Source organism: Sus scrofa, chromosome 7 (assembly GCF_054392235.1).
Source record: "Sus scrofa isolate SSC_HxYL_T2T_F1_AM1 chromosome 7, Sscrofa_HxYL_maternal_Yorkshire_Landrace_v2.0, whole genome shotgun sequence".
Taxonomy (NCBI): domain Eukaryota; kingdom Metazoa; phylum Chordata; class Mammalia; order Artiodactyla; family Suidae; genus Sus; species Sus scrofa.
Window position 1 is genome coordinate 87,394,424 of NC_139389.1, and position 21,249 is coordinate 87,415,672.

At 36.3% G+C, this 21,249-nt stretch overlaps 2 protein-coding genes and 1 pseudogene across 6 annotated transcripts in view; all 3 read left to right on the forward strand.

Annotated features, from left to right (window-relative positions):
- Window positions 1-21,249, forward strand: part of LOC100155381 (olfactory receptor 4S2-like) — a 348,453-nt gene that overhangs the window by 162,838 nt on the left and 164,366 nt on the right. The window lies entirely within an intron of this gene.
- On the forward strand, window positions 3,074-5,911 carry LOC110261717 (olfactory receptor 11H6-like; annotated as a pseudogene). Its single transcript, XR_014810902.1, has one exon. The product of XR_014810902.1 is annotated as an olfactory receptor 11H6-like (transcript).
- LOC100524156 (olfactory receptor 11H12-like) lies at window positions 14,861-15,852 on the forward strand. The gene has a single exon (XM_003128787.3). It carries the CDS (start codon window positions 14,861-14,863, stop codon window positions 15,830-15,832), a length of 972 nt encoding a protein of 323 aa, XP_003128835.1. The 3' UTR covers window positions 15,833-15,852.

A 21,249-nucleotide genomic window follows, 5' to 3' on the forward strand; every position in this document is an offset into this window, starting at 1 on the left:
CAGTCCTACCAACAATGTTTTATACATTTTGTATTAATCTCTTATCAGATACATAGTTTGCAATTTTTTTTCCCATTTCATTCATTGTCTTTTCATTTTGCTGATTTGTTTCTTTTGCTCTGCAGAAGCTTTAAAGTTTGATATTATACCACTTGTTTATTTTTAATTTTGTTACTTGTGCTTTAGGTGTAATAGCCAAAAAGTCATCACCAAGATCTATATTAAGGAGCTTTCTCCCTGTGTTTTCTTCTAGGAATGGTTTCAGGGCTTACATTTTAGTCTTCAATACATTTTTTTTAATTTATTTTTTTCCAGTGTATAGCATGGGGACCAAGTTACACATACATGTATACATAATTTTTCCTCCCATTGTCGTGTTGCAGTGTAAGTATCTAGACATAGTTCTCAATGCTACCTACACAGCAGGATCTAATTGTAAATCCATTCCAAGAGCAATAGTTTGCATCCATTAACCCCAAGCTTCTGATCCCTCCCACTCCCTCCCTCTCCCTCCGGGCAGCCACAAGTCTATTATCCAAATCCATGATTTTCTTTTCTGCGGAAAGATTCATTTGTGCTCTATATTAGATTCCAGTTATAAGTGATATCATATAATATTTGTCTTTCTCTTTCTGACTTATTTCACTCTGTATGAGAGTCTCTAGTTCCATCCATGTTGCTGCAGATGGCATTACGTCATTCCTTTTTATGGATGGGTAGTATTCCATTGTGTATATATACCACATCTTTCTAATCCAATTGTCTGTTGATGGACATTTGGGTTGTTTCCATGTCTTGGCTATTGTGAAGAGTGCTGCAGCGAACATGCGGGTGCATGTGTCTTTTTTAAGGAAAGTTTTGTCTGGGTATATGCCCAAGAGTGGGACTGCTGGGTCCTATGGTAGTTCTATGTATAGATTTCTAAGGTATCTCCATACTGTTCTCCATAGTGGCTGTACCAGATTACATTTCCACCAACAGTGCAGGAGGGTTCCCTTTTCTCCACAATCCCTCTAGCACTTGTTGTTTGTGGACCTATTAATGATGGCCATTCTGACTGGTGTGAGGTGATATCTCATGGTAGTTTTGATTTGCATTTCCGTAATAATCAGGGATGTTGAGCACATGCTTGTGGGCCATCTGTGTAATCCATTTTGAGTTAATTTTTGTGACTAGTGTAAGATAGGGGTCTGGTTTCATTATTTTATATGTGACTATCCAGTTTTCTCTTCATTATTTATTGAAGAGATTGTCTTCTATCTACTGAGTATTCTTGGCTCCCTTGTCAAATATTAGTTAATTGTATGGGTTTATTTATGGGCTGTCCATTCTGTTTCATTGGTCTAAGTATCTGCTTTTATGGAAATGCCATACTGTTTTGATTATAATAATTTTTAACATAGTTTCAAACGACGAAGGTTGTTGCCTCCAGTTTTGTTCTTCTTTTTTAAGGTTGCTTTGGAATCTTCTGTGGTTCTATACATGTTTTAGGATTGTTTTTTCTATTTCTTTGAAAAATGTTGGAATTTTGATAGGGATTTCATTTAGTCTGTAGATTGCTTTGGTTGTGTATGAACATTTTAACAGTATTATCTCTTCCGATCCATGAACATGGAATATTTTTTTCATTTAGTTGTGTCTTCTTCAGTTTCTGTCATCAGTATCTTACACATTGACCCTTACTCTAAAGCCTCAAATAATGACAGAGTCAGGGAACCATTATATTTTTTTTGCCTTAAAATAACTTGATAATCAGAAAAAAGAAAGAAGGAGAGGCACTGGTTATGGAATATGTGGCCCATTTCCATTGTTTATGTCTTTATAACATCTATTATGATAACAGTTAAAAGCCAGTTACTTTCAAGTTTGTGATTTGGAGAGGGAAATTGGTCTGACCAAAATTTTACCTATTCTCAGAAAAGCTTCATCATGGATAGAGTGAAGCTTTTTAGGATCATAATATCCCTCAGCAATCTGAGATTGTCACAGACATAATATACTTCTAGGAAGCCAGAGACTGTGCATCTAAGTTGCCTCCTCAAGATTCACTAAAAAAATTGTGCACCCTAGAGGGCAATCAGGACATCTCCCAGTGTTCCTTTTATGTGAATCCTCAGGAGAAAGCAAACACCCTGAAAGGAGAAGAGACAAAGGAGATATATTTTCCTTGAATAACAGCACTTTTAGAGCCAGAAGTAGTTGAATGCTAGAAATGTATGTTTTCTTCTGCAGACAGGACCCTTGGGTTCCACTGGGGCTTGGGCATATCTCATCAGAGTGAGTGTGAATGAATCTCCATTTTCTCTTCTACATAATAATTGGATAAAATATTTATATATACCAGATGAATGAATCTTGAGGAAGTCACTTAATTGAAAATTTCATTGCATGGTATGTCATCTGTGCAAGGCAGTTAGATGGGGACAAGCCCTAGGAGTTTCTTCTTTGGTAAAATTACCATGAGAATGAGTATTACTCTTGGAAATAATCCTGACATTAGGAAATCCATCATGGAAATGTCTCAAACTTCAGGTTTTACTGTCTCTTAAAAATTCCTAAGCCAGTTTTAGTCATTTGCATTATGAAAAACTCAGTCCCCCCTGGGAAGGTCTTGTAATTTAAGATCTCCCCTGACCATATAATTATCCTTCCTATAACAGAGCTTCAACATGGTAACTTTCTGTTTCATAGTTCCCCTCCAAACTCACTGCAAATTGCTTCCCACCCTCTTTAAATCACCTTGCTGTTTTTACTTGAAATCACATCTGGGCCATAATCACCACAGTAATCAGGGTCTTGTATTATGTAGAGCCATGTCCTGTTTATTGTCACCTTTACTTAAAGTGTTCATCCAGGGAGATGCTGAAAAAGATGCTCAGATGGGGGTGGGAGGAGAGCAGGGTATTCCATGTTACTCTTCATTCTAGGCTAGGAAAGGGAAGGGAAACAGGAGGGAATAACAGTAGTATCCTATAGAAGGCAGAGGAGGGGACAGACCTCCTGATTACTATTATTTGATCAAGCCTTCTCTATACTTTTTTAGATAGCAGTCTACTTAGGTTAGATTGATTGTGGAATCATGCAAATGGGGTTCAAGCCTTGACTCTACCATTTACTACTCTGTGACATGGGCAACTATCAAATATTTCTAAAATCTGGCATTTCAACAGCTTATTTGAAGTAATTCTCTGGGAAAGAAAGTTTTATCAATCCAAACCGAAGGGACTCAACTTCAGTTCTACTCCCTCAGCTTTAACTTATGCACAGCAGAAGGGGAGAGAGTCTGGACATGTCAGTTTTAACTGAAATGGAATTTTTTCCACAAAAAGAAGTTTCCTAGTAGTGGTTAATTTCAGAAAGCCCACAAAGTCTAACAAATCTGTGGCTGAAATGCTGTGTGGAAGGTATAGGAAAAGAAGAATAGAAGCTAACAGATTGGGGACCAGAGAAAGAGGAAGATTGTGTAGAATAAAATCAAAAGGAGCTTAATTCAAAAGATAAGGAATAAATAAGGTAATTTCAATGATCAAATTAGGCTTTTCTGGGCTAATTAGGAATTCAACTGTAAGTTTTTATTGAGAGATTCATTATGAGTTGTATATGATGCAACTTTGGAACACTTTCAATTATAAGGTAGCACTGTGGGAGTGTACTGAGCTCATATCATCCATGAGAGCAAATACACAGAGATAAGAATGTGTATGGAAGCTGAATATGCTCCCTCTAGGTTCAAACAAATACTTTTTTTGGGGGGGAGATCAGCTAATATTTTGTTCTAATAAATAGGCTTTCAAGCATTCATTTTTCTCTCCTTGGTAGTTTATACTATTTCCCCTTGATTTTCATTTTAAATGTGGAGAGTTTAGTAAAAAAATAAACCCAAAAAAACAAAACCAAAGGAAAACCCAGGACTTGACATCTTATTTTTTTCTAAGTGGAAAGTGAAAGTGACTATTTAAGAATGCAGTGTTTGATATAATTTTTAAAAACAGCAAACTGGCAAATTTTGCAAATGGGATTGAAAGGCTATAGTAACTGTGAATGAAGGGGACTCCACAGAGGATAATTTGAATTAAATTAAAACAATTTAATTTAAACATTTTAAAGCACATGCTACTTCCTTAATTTTGACTGGGAATTGCTGAATTAGCTTCCACTTATTTATAAGCTCTCTTTCATTTTATATATTTGTTTTTCTCACTTAGTAGTGTAACCTCCATATTTTACTTTCATTGCTATCAATCCAAAGCTTCTGAAAGAACCTCTGGGTTCAAAGTTCTCTGGCACCCATATAGTATAATAATTCTCAAAAGCCAGATGTTGTCTTTTTCACATCAGAATCACCTGGGGATGTAAGTTTTTAATGGAAACTAATAAAGAATTTAGTGTATATATTTAGAGGTGTGCATTATTATTGTGACCTACCAAGAGTCTATAGTAATGTAATTAAATAGGGAGAATTTATGGACCTTGTGATGATGATGCAAAAGATAGTGTAGGCAATGAAATAATTCAAGTCTGGCTAAAGGGTGTGGTTGCTTTCCTAAAGCTTGTTAGATGTACTCGAATTAAATAAAACTGGCCAATTGAAGTGTATAATGCTCCATTTCTATCTCTTTTTCTTATAGGCAAAAATTGGAAGAAAAAGCTCTAGAAGAAATAATGGAGTAATAATTAAAGTAATATTATCAATGATGCTTTTCTGTTTGTCTTCCATCAGTGCTATTTTAAGAAAAATATTTGTAGTGACTAAATATTAATATTCCATTTTATTCTCCACCTATAATACTACTTACTTCCAATGAGAAATTGAGGTATGGAAACCTGAATAAAATAGGACACTTAATATGTACTTCTGATTATGTCTGTGCATATCAGATGTTAGGGAGAAATGCATGTTTTGCAGAACAAGAATGTCACTGCTACTACCATTCATGAATTCATCCTCCTGGGTTTCCTGTGTAGTCAAGAAGTGGAAATTCTTTTTGTTTTATTCTCCACCATCTACATCTTGGCGTTGTTGGGCAACAGTGCTATTATCTGTGCTGTGTGGTGGGACCAGCAACTCCACACCCCCATGTATACCTTATTGGCCAACCTCTCTTTCCTGGAGATCTGCTACATCAGTTCCAATGTGCCCAACATGTTATTCAACTTCCTATCCAAGACCAAGGCCATCTCCTATAATGGCTGCATCTTGCAGTTCTACATCTTCCTCTCTTTGTGCCACAGAACTTTTCTTCCTGGCCCTGATGGCATTTGACAGGTATGTTGCCATCTGCTGTCCATTGCACTATCCCACCATCATGACCAGGAAAGTCCACGGAACCCTTGTGTGTGCTTACTGGGTGGGTGGATTCCTCTGGTTAGTTACACCTGCTGCCCTTATCTCCCAAGTTCCATTTTGTGGTCCAAATATCATTGATCACTATCTCTGTGATCTTGGGGCAATGCTGGCCATATCAGGTGTCCCTGTCCCCAAGACAGCTCTGACTTGTAGCACTTTCAGTGCTGTGATAATATTCATCACTTTGTTCTATATCCTTGTGTCGTACACTATGGTGCTTTGAGCTGTGGTCCAGGTTCCCAAAGGTTCAGGCAGGAAAAAAGCCTTCTCTACATGTGCCTCCCACCTGATAGTGGTGTTTCTATTTTACGGTTCAGTCACAGTGATATATTTAACCCTGGGGGCAACCAGTCATCCTGGGATGCAGAAGTTCTTGACCATGTTGTACTCAATTGCAACTCCACTTTTAAATCCTCTGATCTACAGCCTTAGGAATAAAGAGATGAAGGTTGCCCTGAGGAAAGTTATGTGTAGAATATAAATGTAATTCCTGAATGTTTTCATTTGTTTGTTTTTTCCTTCTTTTTTTTTTTTATTTTTGGCTGCCCTGCAGCATATGGAGTCCTGGGCCAGGGATCAGATTCAAGCCGCAGCTGTGGCAACCCGATCCTTAGTGCCAGTGGGGCATCAAACCTACATCCCAGCACTCTAGAGGCACCACTGATCCTGTTGTGCCCCAGTGGGAACTCCTAGTTCCTGAATGGGAGACACTTTGGTGAGCTAAAGGAGGACTATTGTAAAGAATCAAGAAAAATTATACTTAAAAGTAATAAAAGATACTTGATCTAAAATAAATATTTCCAGAGGAGAATTTCTTAAATTCAAAGCTTGTTTCTGGAGTGACTAGTTACTCAAATTGTTATTTTCAAGCTTGTTTGTTACTTACTGAGTGACTAGTTACTCAAATTGTTATTTTCAAGCTTGTTTCTGTTACTTACTGACTAGTTACTCAAATTGTTATTTATCTGTTTTCTTAATTTTAAATGGAGAAGACCCAGTTAAATCATATCTTTATCATAGAGTTTTTTGAATTGAGTTAATATGTGGAAGCATTTGAAATAGTACCTGGCACTCAATATTATAATATTATATAATAAATTATCAATAAAATTATACCAAAATTTATTAACATTAGTTATTTGTTCCCAAGTATCAGTTTGAGCAGTTTTTTCCTTAGACTTTAAAAATATTTTATTTTTTTTACTATTGAAGTACAATTGATTTACAGCTTTATGTTAGTTTTAGGTGTACATCATAATGATTCAATATTTTTATAGATAATAATCCTCCATTTAAAGTTGTTATGAAATAATGTCTATATTTCCCTATGCTGTGCAATATGTCCTTATGGGCTATTCATTTTATACATAGAGGTAATTTGTACCTCTTAATCCTCTACCTCTATCTTGTTCTTCTCTTCTTCCTTCTCTCTCCTCACTGGTAACCACTAGTTTATTCTGTCTCTGTGAGTCTGTTTCTGTTTTGTTATCACTTATATGTGGAATCTAAGAAATAAAATAAACAGGCTGTTACCACTATGGTGTGGTGGATTAAAAATCTGACTGCAGTGGCTCAGGACCCTGCAGAGGTGTGGGTTCAATCCCTGACCTGGCACAGTGGGTTAAAGGATCTGGTGTTGCCATAGCTGTGGTGCAGGTCACAGCTGCAGCTCAGATTCAGTCCTGGCCAGGAAACTTCCATATGCTGCTGGTGTGGCCATAAAAAATAAACAAACAGAATTTGCCTTTCTCTGTTTGACTTATTTCAATAAGGATAATACCCTCTAGGTCCATCCATTCTGTTGCAAATGGCAGAATTTTGTTCTTCTTTTTTTTTTGGCAGTGCCTATGGCATAAGAGATTGAACCTGTGGCACAGCAGCGACCAGAGCCACAGCAGCAACACTGCTTGCTCCTTAACTTACTGTGCCACAAAGGAACTTCAGAATTTCATTCTTTTTAATGGCTGAGTAATATTCCATTATATATATATCACTTCTTCATCCACTCATCTGTTGATGGGCATGTAGATTGCCTCCATATCTTGGCTATTGAACATTCCATATATTGACTGCTGTGAACATTCAGGTGCATTTATCTTTTCTAATTAACATTTTTCATTTTCATCAGATACGTACCAAGTATTGGAATTGCTGAATTGTGTGGTAGTTCTATTTTTAGTTTTTTGAGGAACTTCCATAGTGTTTCCAACGTGGCTGTACCAGTTTACATTCTCTTTTCTCCATATCTTTGCCATCAGTTGTTATTTGTAGACTTTTTGAAGATATCTTCACAAGTATGAGGTGATATTTCATTATGGTTTTGATTTGCAATTCTCTGATGATTAGTGATATTGAGCATCTTTTCATATGCCTGTTGGCCATCTGTACATCTTCTTTGAAAAAATGTCTATTCAGGTCTTTTGCTCATTTTTTTTTTCTTTTCAGGATCACCTGTACCTGTGGCATATGGAAGTTCCCAGGCTGAGGGTCACATTGGAGCTGCAGCTGCAGGCTTATACCATAGCCACAGCAACAACAAATCCTCAACCAATTGATCGAGGCCAGGAATCGAGCTCACATCACGGATGCTATCTCAGATTTTTAACCTGCTGAGCCACAATAGGAACTCCATTCTGCTTATTTTTTAATTAGATTGTTTGTTTGTTCTTGATATTGAGTTGTATGAACTATTTACAAGTATTTGGATTTTTAACCCCGTATTGGTCATACCATTTGCAGGTATTTCTTCCATTCAGTATGTTGTGTTTTACTTTTGTTGATGATTTCATTTGCTCTGCAGTAGTTTTTAAGGTCTCATTTATTTACTTTTACTTTCATTTCTTTTGCCTTAGGAGACAGACCCAAAAATATACTGCTGTGATTTATGTCAAAGAGTGTTCTGCCTATGTTTTCTTCTCAGAGTTTTGTGGTTCTGATCTTTTAAATTATAACCCTATTATTTTTGTGTAAGGAAGAAAGTGCCTATTTTTTTTTAAAATATTTGAGTTTTGAAAGAGGTCTATATAAATGCACATCAAAAAGAGAATTTTTGCACTCCCTCATATTTCCTTGTCTTATGAAAGGGAAAACAGTGATTTGTTGGATAAAAATTGATGAGGGCTGTCTTTTGGCTCCACTTCAGCAAATAAAAAGTTATTCCAATTTTTAAAAAGGGCAATTTTTAGGTGTTTTTTTTTTGTGAATCAAATGAGAAATCACATGTAAAAGTGTTTGTAAAATGCACAGTACAGTCAAAAGATTAAAGCAACTGAAATGTTCATTAATGGATTAATGGATGAAAAAATATGATATATACATATACTGTAATGTTGTTCAACCTTATAAAGAAAGGAAGTTCTGAAACATGCTGAAACGTGGATGAACCAGCTGTTCACATACTATATGATTCCACTTTTATAAGATTCCTAGAGTAGTCGAATTAATAGAGATAGAAAGTAGGATGATAGTTGTCTGGGGCTGGGGAAGGAGAAATAGGGAATTATTGTTTAATAAATACAGAGTTCCAATTTTGGAAGATGAAAAGAGTTATGGAAATGGATGGTGGCAATGATTTCTCAACATCGTGAATGTGCTTAATGGCACAGAACTGTACACTTAAAATTATTAAACATAAATGTTATGTTATCTGTATTTTACCACAAAAATAACAAAAATTCAAAGCATACTACTAGGGTCAATTGTTTTTTATTTTGATTATTATCAATTAACATTTCTGCTGTACTCTTTTCTAGCAGCCCCTGCAGCTGTAGTCTTGTCTGTGTGTGCATTTTCTTTCCCTCTCTGAAGTTACTGTAATAGCTATTTCTCAGTAATAAAAGCTGCAGAGGGTGGGATATTTCTCTTCAAATCATTACTACTTCTCCACTCCCCAACTCTAACAGTGCTTTGCCCTCCAAGGTACCTCTTTGATTTGCTCTTTGATTGACACAGAGTGGTTTCAAGAAGTCAGCCACTCCTCTTCCTCCAATGCAGATTTCCCACCTCAGGGAGTAGACTGAAGACTTTGCACTCGATCCTGTAGGTGAGAAGAAAATATTTAAGGTGGAAAGCAAGAAAGTGACATGATAAGATTTGCATTTTAGAAAATTTGCATCTTTGAGTCTAGGTACTGCACTGTTCAAGGCCATAATATAGTTCCTTCTCTCACTAAATGTCCAATTAGCTTTAAGGAGATGATGAACTCAAATTAATTTCATTATCTCAGTCTTTTGGGCATTTCACAATTCCCCTTGGAAATACAGCCAGGAAATCTCTTTTACAGTAATAATGTCAGAATTTAAAGTTAATATCTTGATATTTATGTTGGGTAGGTATTCAATTAAAATTATATGTCTTTTCTAATTGAGAGTGCCCAAATTGCATAAGTATAATTCAAAAGCTATAATTCAAAAAGATACATGAACCTTAATGTTCACTGCAGCACTATTCACAATAGCCATGCCATGGAAACAACTTAAATTTCCATTGACTGATGAATGGATTAAGATGTGGTACATATATACAATGCAATACTACTCAGCCACAAAAAGAGTAAAATAATGCCATTCACAGCAACATGGATACAGCTAGAGATTATCATACTAAGTGAAATAAGTCAGAAAGACAAAGACAAATACTGTATGATATCACTTATATGTGGAATCTAAAATATAGCTTAAATGAACCTATCTGCAAAACAGAAATAGACTCATAGACATTGAGGGCAGATTTGTGGTTGTCAAGGGAATGGAGGTAGGGAGTGGGATGAACTGAGAGTTTGGGATTAGTAGATGCAAACCATTAAATTTAGAATAGATAAATAATAAGGTCCTACTGTGTGGCATAGACAACTGTATCTAATCTCTTGGACAGATCATAATGGAGGATAATATAAGAAAGGGAATGTATCTATATGTAGGACTGGGTCACTTTGCTATACAGCAGAAATTTGCACAACATTGTAAATCAACTATAATTTAATCAAAAATAAATACAGAATGGGAGTTCCCATAGTGGCTCAGTGGGTTAAGAACCTGACACTGTCTCCATGAGGATGTGGATTCAATCCCTGGCCTCTCTCAGTGGGTTAAGGATCTGCAAGCTGTGGCACAGGTTGCAGATGCAGCATGGATTCAGTGTTGCTGTGGCTGTGGCATAGGCCTGCAGCTGCAGCTCCAATTTGACCCCTAGCCTGTCACTTTGCTATACAGCAGAAATTGGCACAACATTGTAAATCAACTACACATTAATAAAAAAATAAAAAGTTCAGAAAAGAAAGAAAGTGCTAAATTGAAATTGAAATTCTGGGTAATGGAGTTCCCTGGTGGCTCAGCAGGTAAAAGATTGGTGTTGTCACTGCTGTGGCTTGGGTTGCTGCTGCAGCACCGGTTCAATCCCTAGCCTAAGAACTTCTGCATGCTGTGGGTATGGCCAAAAAAAGAAAAAAGAAATTCTGGGTCTTTCATTCACTGTGGAATCCAAACAATAGAATAATCCCTGAGGCTTCTACAACACTTTTGGCATCTGAAAACAATTACAACACTTTTGGCATCTGAAGACAATCTTGAAAAAATAACAACAACAAAAACTCTCCTATATTCCCTTGAGCCCTCTGTAGCATAGTTCCATGGAAGCTTTTTGATGTTACATATAGAGTGTATGACAAAGTCTGTGTTAAATGTAATAGAGTTCTTATGAGGCAGAGGAAACTGCAAGTGTGTAAAGAGGTTAAAAAAGCCATGTGCTAGAATATAGAGCCCATCTTTAGAAAGTAGAATATAAAAATTCTCCAACAGATATGATTTGCATGATGTGTGAGGGTCCTAAGGTAATGACCTGGTTTAGATCCAGTGAGTTCTAAAGCATCACATAGCCTTCATGTGTGCATATTGAAACAGCATGAGAGCTAGGTTGGTTCTAATGGCTCATGGGTAGTTAATAGAGTTCTCCAGGTCTTTAATTGGTATGTGTTCATTAACTTTGTGTTCTTGAGGATGTAGATTATAGGTTTGAAGGGTAGCCATTGGGTCACCTTGGATGAAAAGAGAGTCTTAAAGTCATGTTCATGTTCTCTCAGTTGACACTGATGTATATCATCATAATGGAGGCATAAAATAGTATTGCTTTATTTATTTATAAAGCCCAGTTTGAATAACTAAGCCAGTAGCACAGTATACAGCCTTGGTGCTAAGAATAGAGAGGAAAGTAATAGTAATAAAGAAAATTCTGGAAACTTTCTGGAGGGAAATGTGACCACATTGACCAAAATTTAAAATGCATTTACTCTGTGACTCCAAATTTTTATTTCTCATCATTGTCCTTCATTCAAATTGTTTCCTTAATTTTTCCCTGTTACTTTAGAATTAGAAAATCAAAGGGAATTACCCCCATAAAGATATACATTATGATATAGACAACCACAGATGTTTTTCTTTATATATTTATCAAAATGTAATTAGTTGGGAGTTCGTTCCCTTGTGGCACAGTGGGCTAAGGATCTATTGTCATGGCAGTGGCTCAAATCGCTGCTCTAGCATGGGTTTGATCCCTGACCCAGGAACTTCCACATGCCCTGCATGTGGCAACAAAATAAGTAAATAAATTATTTGATTTAATTGGTCACAATTTTCTCCAAACAATCTTCTTTTTTAGTAGATAAAACATGAACTGTGTTTCTTTAATACTCATTTAAATTCCAAATGAGTATTCCTGATCAACAGGTGATTTTTCTACAAGTGATGATTCTGGGACTTAGGTTTTTTTTTCCCCGTCTTTGGCTTTATCATCTTCAAAGCTCAGCTTCCTGGGTCATATCAAGGACCATGCATGGGTAGGGCCTGAAGTGTTGCACATCAGTTTTAAGTACATTCTACTGACTAGGCTAGAACTGAGTCACATGAACACACCTAACTGCAAGGAAGACTTAGAAAAAATGTAGCTTTGACTTGAAAGAGAGGAAACAGATTTGTCTCTGTCATAGAATTAGTGTCTTAACTTCTTTGTTGACCAACATCTATCTTGTTTGATTTATATGTAGAAATAAGGAGTTTGTAAATAAAAGAAACAGCTCTGTGGAATAAGTTTATTTTCAATTTAGTGTTTGAAATTAAAGCTGCCATTTGGACAGCAGGAATGGGAGTCTGGGTCTAACAGATTTTGAAGGTAATGGTACATATGTCAAAAACTATGTTAGCTAAGAAGTAATTTATTAAAGTTAGGATAGGCAACTCTGGAGGAACCAATACTGTGTTAACTGGAATACGTATGTGTATGTACATGTATTTGTGTGTGAGTATACATATTAGTGTTGCACACATGTAGTTTTCTTCTTCAGTATGATTATCACTGAAGACATGTACTCAACACTGTATGATGCATGTTAATTGCTACCATCACCCCTGGAGTTGAGGTCTCCAGAGAAGGGCTTTGGAGTCTGGAAGGTATAAGTAATGAGGAAGGGAGAGATTTGTGTCATGTTCTATTCTCTGAGTAAAACACGAGAGGGATTTTTGTGAAGAAAGGAGCTGAAAGGTGTTTCATCAAGGAGCTGACACCTTAAATTCCTGGGGTTAAGATAAGTGTGTATGGGCACAATCTCTATGTCTGTTTTACTTTATATATTGATATGAAAAAGGAGTATAAAATTTCTTGATTATTTTCCTTTGCAACACTGTTCCTACTAGAAAAACCTTGTTAGACATGGGATTAAGGAATTTTTTTTTTGTCACATCATTTTGTCTTTTGCAGGTCATATTCAAAAGAATTGTATGCTTGGCAGACAGGAAAATGGGAATTTTTTTTCTTGAAGACTTGGGCACTAATTTAGATGATTATTTTCTGTTATCTGTTCACTTTCACACAGAGGACAACATAACAAGTCAACACCCATTTTGTGTGGCTCGTGAGAGAAGAAAACTTTGAAAGTAGAAGCTAATTTATTTAATGAAATATAAAATGCATATTCAAGACTGGGGAATCAAATGGATTTGAGAGATACCCAAAGGCAATGTTGACCTGTGGGAACAGAAAGACCTTCAGAATGCGATGGTTGTGCTGAGAGTGGCTGTTTCCTGTGAGGCATCCCAGATGAGAGGACAATCAGAAGAGAGCTAAAGAGTTTCACTGTGGCAAATGGAAAGCAAGAGCTCTCTTTTCTGTGTCTTCCTTCTGTGCTCCTTGAGCAGCATTTAATTGCCTCAGCTGATTTTATTTTATTTTTTAAAGGTTTTCTTTGCTTTTTTGTTATAGTTGATTTACAATGTCTGTCAATTTCTGCTGTATAGCAAAGTGTATATATATACACACACACACATTCTTTTTCTCACATTCATCTGAAGGAGCAAACAATGAAACAGACCTCTGCAGTCTAACAGACACCAAGTTCAAAAAGGAGACCTCTGATGATTTTAAAGACCAGGAGATTAGGTTTCTCCCATTACCCATCTCTTGAATCCATCCCTGGTGTGTTTTTGCTTATACATTACCCTATGACAGGCTTTTCACACCTTTCCCTTGGTTTGTTGAAGTAGCTTTCTAATAGGTTCCTGCTAATTTCATTAATTACCTTGAAATTGTCTAGAAAATTGTCTTGCAAATGCAGCTTCCATAAACCTTTGATCATTTACTCTTCTGTTAGAGCAGCTCAAGTTTTCCACTGACAGCAAGTTAAGCCCGAACTAGTCACTGACAGTGAGTCCTCCTCCATGTGGTCCCATCTCTGTACCTTATATCTTACTATTTCTTTACAAGTATTCTAGACTTCATTCTTTTGGACTTTAAACATAATTTCTTGCATTCAAATCTTTTCACATTATTATTACATGCTAATAATGTTCTGCCTCCATCATTGCCCTCGGAACATTCTGTCTTTTGCCAAAGTTCACATCCCTCTCAGAAGCCTTTCCTTATTTTTTTTCCAACTGAATATAATTGTCATGGCTCACATGACAACAAAAATTACTGTTGTGATTTGTCCTATCACGTTGTTACTATGTGAGTGGCAGCACTACAATATATGTTGAGGAATGCTAAAATCCAGTCCATATTCTATATTGGCTCTCCATAAAGCTTCCAAAATATAAACACAATCTAAGCAAAACCAGCTTCCTTGCTGTGCAAGTGAGGCTCCAAGGTAAATCCCTTTAGCTCTCTTCCAATCCAATTTAAACTCTCTCTATATAGAGATCCTAGTCTGTGATGTATTGTTTGAGGTTGCTTTCAACAAAAGATATTTGATTTAAACTCCAAAAGTGCAGGGGCTCTGCTTTTTTATTCGCTGCCTTTCTCTATCTCCTAGAATAGTGCCTGGCAATAATATGTGCAAAATAAATGTTTATCGAATAAATGAGGAAGGCAAGGAGACACAGAGGGAAGACCAGCTCACTTTTCCAAAGGGAAGATGGTAATGTCACAAATCTAAATTGTGGAAAATCAACATATCTCCCTTTGCCAGGAAGAAGAAAAACAGTGTAAATATTCCATTGGTTCTGTCGGTCACTTCCACAGGTCAGACTGATGAGGACCTTGGAGTCTAATATCTCTGGGTCTGTGAGTGAGTTCATTCTTCTGGGCTTTCCCTGTCGCAGAGACATCCAGATCTTCCTCTTTGTACTCTTCTCCGTCATCTACCTCCTGATCATCATGGGGAACACATCTGTCATCTGTGCTGTGTGGTCAAGCTGGAAACTCCACACACCCATGTACATCTTCCTGGCCAACTTCTCCTTCCTGGAAATCTGCTATGTCAGTTCCGATGTGCCCCAAATGTTAGCTAACGTCCTTTCCCAGACCAAGAGCATCTCCTATGCTGGCTGCCTGCTCCAATTCTACTTCTTCTTCTCCATGGGTGCTGCTGAATGCTTATTTCTGTCAGTGATGTCTTTTGATCGATTTCTTGCCATATGTAGACCTTTGCATTATCCCATCATAATGACCCATAGCCTGTGTGCTTGGTTAGTGGTCTTCTGCTGGGCCGGTGGCTTTCTCTGGTTACTGACCCCTTTGATTCTAATATCTCAGGTGCCTTTCTGTGGTCCAAATACCATTGATCATTTCCTGTGTGATCTAGGACCTTTGCTGGCATTGTCCTGTGCTCCAGTATCTGGAACTACCCATATCTGTGGTATCATGAGCTCTCTCATCATCTTTCTCACCTTCCTATACATTCTTGGCACTTACTACTCCATCCTAAGTGTGGTGCTACAGATGCCCTCAGGCTCAGGAAGGCATAAGGCTTTCTCTACTTGTGCCTCCCACCTTGCTGTGGTGTCTCTGTTCTACGGCTCAATCATGATGATGTATGTTAGCCCAGGTTCTGGGGACTATCCTGGGATGCAGAAGTTTGTGACCTTGTTCTATGCTTTGGCAACACCATTCTTTAATCCCCTGATCTACAACTTCCGGAACAAAGATGTGGAGGAAGCACTAAAGAAAATTTTGAATGTATTATTTTGGGAAATCTTTAAAGGCTTCAAAAGTCACATTTAATATAAGGCATCATTAATATTTAGGAGGATGCAAGATCACAGGGAATGAGATCATGTTTTTTCCCTTTAATGTTTCAGTTACTTTTATTTCTAGTGTTTTTTTAATTGAAATAATAGATTTAGAATGTTGTGTTAGTTTCAGATATATAGCAAAGTGATTCATATATATATATATATGTAATTCAGAAATATATATATTATTTTAATATTCTTTCCCAATATGTTATTACAAGATATTGAGTATAGTTCCATGTGCCATACAGAGGGACCGTACTGTTTATTTTATATATAGTAGTGTGTGTCTTTTAATCCCAAACTCCTAATTTGTCCCTCTTCCCTTTCCCCTTTGGTAACCATATGTTTGTTTTCTATGTCTGTGAGTCTATTTCTGTTTTGTACATAAGTTCATTTGTATAATTTTTTTTAGATTCCGCATATAAGTGAAATCATATGATATTTGTCTTTCTCTAACTTCACTTAGTATGATAATCTCCAAGTCCATCCATGTTGCAAGTGTCATCATTTCATTCTTTTTTTATAGCTGAGTAGTAGTCTATTGTATGTATATATATCGCATATTTTTATCCATTCATCTGTTGATGGACATTTCGTTTGATTCCATGTCTTGGCTACTGTAAATAGTGCTCTATGAACATGGAGGTACCTGTACCTATTAAAATTAGAGTTTTTCTCTTTTTTTGGATTCCAGGAGTGGAATTGCTGAATCATATGGTAACTCTATTTTTCGTTTTTAGGTTTTTTTTTTTTCTTTTTTGGCCATATCCGAGGCTTATGGAAGTTCCTGGCCCAGGAATTGAATCTGAGCTGCAGCCTCTACCACAGCTGCGGCAACACTGGATCCTTAACCCACTGCTCTAGGCAGATATTGAACTGGCAATAGCATGGAGACGAGCTGGATCATTAATCCACAGCGCCACAGTGGGAATTCCCTATTTTTAGTTTCTAAAGGAATCTCTATACTGTTCTCCATACTGGCTGCAGCAATTTGCATTCCTACCAACAATGTAGGAGGGTTCCCTTTTCTCCAAACCCTCTCTGAGTAGTAGTCTATTGTATGTATATACAATATATACATAAAAATGTCCATCAACAGATGAATGGATAAAAAGGATGTGATATTATTTGTAGGCTTTTTGATGATGGCTATTCTTACCCATGTGAGGTGATACCTTGTTGTGGTTTAGATTTGCATTTCTCTAATAATCAGAGATGTTGAGCATCTTTTCAAGTGCCTATTGGACATCTGTATGTCTTCTTTGGAGACGTGTCTATTTAGACCTTCTGCCTATATTTTGATTGGGTTGTTTGATTTTTTGATATTGAGCTATATGAGCTGTTTGTATATTTTGGAAATCAATCCCTCATCAGTTGTATTGTTTGCAAATATTTTCTCCCATTCTATAGGTTTTTGTTTAGTTTATGGTTTCTTTTGAAGTATAAAGGATTTTAAGTTTTATTAGGCCTCATTTATGAAAATTTGCTTTTATTTCTCTTTCTCTAGGAAATGGATTCAAAAAATATTGCTGTGATTTTTGACAAAGAGTGTTCTGCTTGTGTCCTCCTCTAGGGAGTTTATAGTAGCTGGTCTTACATTTAGGTCTTTATCCCTTCATTTTATTTTATTTTCCTATATCAGGAAGATGATTTTTAAAAATTCATTAGACCCAGTGCTTTAAGTCTTAAGAAGTTATTACTCCTGCTCCAGATATGTCTGTACTTTAGATATACTCTATTTTGAAATCCAACTTAATAAGAGTTTTGCACATTTCTTTGTAATTGAGTTTCTAGTTTCTCTTTTGGTTTTCATTACATACTGCTTGATGTATTTCACCATCCTCAAATTATGCCTTCATCAAACCCAGTTCTTTCTTAGAGCATAGCAAATGTTGAATGTATTGCAAACATGTAGTTAAACAACAATCCTTCAGATAACCAGGTTTTTAAACAAAATCCTCAACATCAGAGACAATTTAAAAGCATTACTTTTGTATATCCCATATTTCCAAGTGTTGTTTTAGGCACCAACAATGGTCCTCAGTAAAATCATGTTGTCTTGATCGACTGTTCACTTTTGGCCAATGCTGTCACTTTAGGAGGTAGGTCCACATCTTCTATATGCTGCCATCTGAAGTTTAGTTACTAATCTATGTAAGCCAAGGAGCTACAGACTTTGTTGGATCACTACCACCCAGGCCTAAATTGCACTTATTTTCTTGTAGTTCTCTGTACATTTCTCGGTGTCACTCAGAGATAATTTCTATTCTCTAATTTCTTGTTTTCTAGAATAGTAATTTAATTTATAATATTGAACTTCACGAAGAAATCTTAGACTAAAACTTTGTTCTAGGAAAACTTCAGCACTAACTTTACTTTCAAACCTAGTCAAACATCTGCAAACTCCTGCTGGATATTTTTACATGAAGATGCATTTCAAATTTAAATGTCTAATCCTAAATTTTTAATCTTTTAAATTAGCTCTCACCATCCTTATCTGTTAATGCTCCACTTATCTGTAACTTGAACCTTACAACCTTACATTTATAATTCCTCACCTTCTTATATCCAATTCTGTGGCATCTTCTCTGTAGTCCTTTGTCATCCTTACTCAACATTTCTCATCATTTTTGTCCCCGTCCTAGCATTCCTTACCTGGGAAGGCATAATAATTTGACAAATAAGCTCTCTCTCTCTGAAATCTCCATGTCAAATTCCAGAAGGCTTTTCTTTTTTAAAATGATTTTTAGTTTTTCCATTATAGCTTGTTTACAGTGTTCTGTCAATTTCTACTGTACAGCAGAGTGACCCAGTCACACATATATATAGATTCTTTTTCTCACATTATCCTCCATCATAAGAACCATTTTCTTAAACCTCCTTTCCATCAGCCCTCACACTTATTTCCTCTCTACTTACACAGACTTTGGGGACAATTCCCAAATTCCTTCCTCCCCCCCTTCCTTCTTTCCTTCCTTCCTTATTATTATTTTTTTTGGATACCTACCACTATATATATGTGTTCAAACCTGGTAGAATGTACAACTCAATGTGTCAGTGTAAGTTCAGTTGTAACAAATGCACCACTCTGTTGATCTTGGGAGAGGCTACGCATGTGTAGTAAGGGGACTCATGGGAAATTGCAGTGACCCTCAAACAACTGCTCTAAAAAATAAAGTCTAAAACTATAGATATGGATATATCATTATGTAGTTAGGGGCTTAATGTTTTCCTCACGTAATAATAAATCTGAAAGCAGACTATCCATAGCCACTGCTCTGGGCTGGATTTGTGACATTTATCCTTTACATCCTTGTCCTCATATTTGTTACCATGGTTGCAAGAAGGTTCTAAACATCCAGATGTTTCCCTGTTCCAGGCTTGAGGAGCATGAAGCAGAAATTCCTGCTTTGGGAAAGCCAAAAACCTTCCCAGAAACCCGGTTTTTGTCTCATTGGCCAGACCTATATCACATAGCCAATCTAGATGCAAGGGAGGCAGAAGAAACAATGCATTGCTATTGTGAACAAAGTCAGGATTCTTTTACTGGGGAAAAGGGGGATGCATTTTGGGTGCGCAATAGTAGTCTCTGCCACAGAAAGATCTGGAGAGTTTTCTGCAGTCACCTTAGATGTAATGAAACTTGCACAGCTGCTAACACTGACCTTTGACAAGTATGAAAAAGCTGAAGAAGAAAAGCATACAAACTTTCAAGAAATGTTCATATTTATAAACCTAATGAAAGACAAATAGGATGAAAACTTGACTAACCACTTGAAATTAATTTTTGTTGTTTATAAAAATGTTTTTGTAAATAGTTGCTATAGCTAAATTGGAATTATAACAAGCTCTTTTAGGGATCAGAATAGTATTGTATAAAAAGCATTTGACTCTAAAAGGCCACCTGTGAGTTCAATGGTGAGGAAAAGAATTTGGAAGAGAAAAGACTAAAGAGAAAAAGCTGTTTGAGACCTAGTTTTCTGTGACTGCTTTCTAAAAGGTGTCTCTAATTTAAACATCTTACCCCAAGGAATATATAAATACATTTGGCCCTCTGTATTCACAGGTTCTGCATGAGTGGATTCCACCAACTGGGGATCAAAAATATTCAGGAAAAATCCGGAAGGTTTCAAAAAGCAAAACTTGAATTTGCTATGTGCAGGCACTATTTGTATAGCATATACATTGTGTTTACAACACATAGCATTTACATTATATGGTATTATAAATTACCTAGAGATGATTTAAACTCATGGGAGGATGTGCTTAGGTTATATGCAAATACTGTGCCATTTTATATAAAGAATTGAGCATCCTCAGAGTTTAGTATCTGTGGGGGTTACTGGAATTTTCTCATTCCTGATTCTTTTACAGTCACAGATAAGAGTAAAGACATCACCTTGGGGGAGGACCAGTGAGTGGTATACTTTGAGAATTCTGGGGAAGTGGATCCTTGGAACAAAAATAGTATTTGTTGGTATTAAGAAGAAGGTAGAAATGACAGGCTTGATAGCTTAATCTCAAAAATAGCTAACAATTTCTGTCCACTGTCTTATTTGTTAAAAGATGAAAATCTCTCTCATGATTTTTACATTATATATTCATATTTAAGTGCATCTCATGCACAAAAGTTGGATTTGATTAGCAGTACCCAAGTTTTCAGTGAAGGTGGTTGTTTCCATGTGAAAACCTGGAAGGATTTAAAATGTGAAAATTTATGTATGTATGTATATTACATGGGTATATAAATGTACCAGCGAAATCTGCTTTATTGTCTCATAACAGAATAGGACTAACCTAGATGTGAATTATATACATTAGCCAGAATTTCTTATCCTATCTCAGGAAAATGGCTTGAGGTAGGTCCACTGAAATAAAAGATAGGAATATACACTTAAAAATTGACAAACATCCAAGTGGAGATTATAAGAAGGCATATGTATATGGAAGTCTAGAGGTATGAGATGAGATTGGAAGTGGAGACAAAAGCTTGGGGATTAATAACATATTAATGATACTCAAGGTGATTAGATTCTTTGAGATCCTTCTAAATCAGTGCTAATAGAGATATAATGTGAGACACAAATATGAACCATGTATACAATTTCAAATATTCTAATAGTCACATAAACAAAGATAAAAGGAAATAGGTGAAATTAATTTTAATAATATATTTTGTTTGACTCAATTTGTCTAAAATAATGTTATTTCAACATATATCAACATAAACATTATTAATGAAATATTTACATTCTTTTATTACACTAAATCTTCAAAGTTGGTATATAAATTGACACTTATTACCCTTCTCAATTAGCACTAGTCACCTTTCAAGTGGTCATAGCCACATGTGGGTCGCGGCTATTGTAGTGGGCGGAACAAGTATATATAGAGAATTCTGAG

What these genes read in the sequence shown, in the direction of transcription:
- LOC100524156 (XM_003128787.3), top strand. Translation starts at nt 14,861, where the DNA reads ATGAGGACCTTGGAGTCTAATATCTCTGGGTCTGTGAGTGAGTTCATT.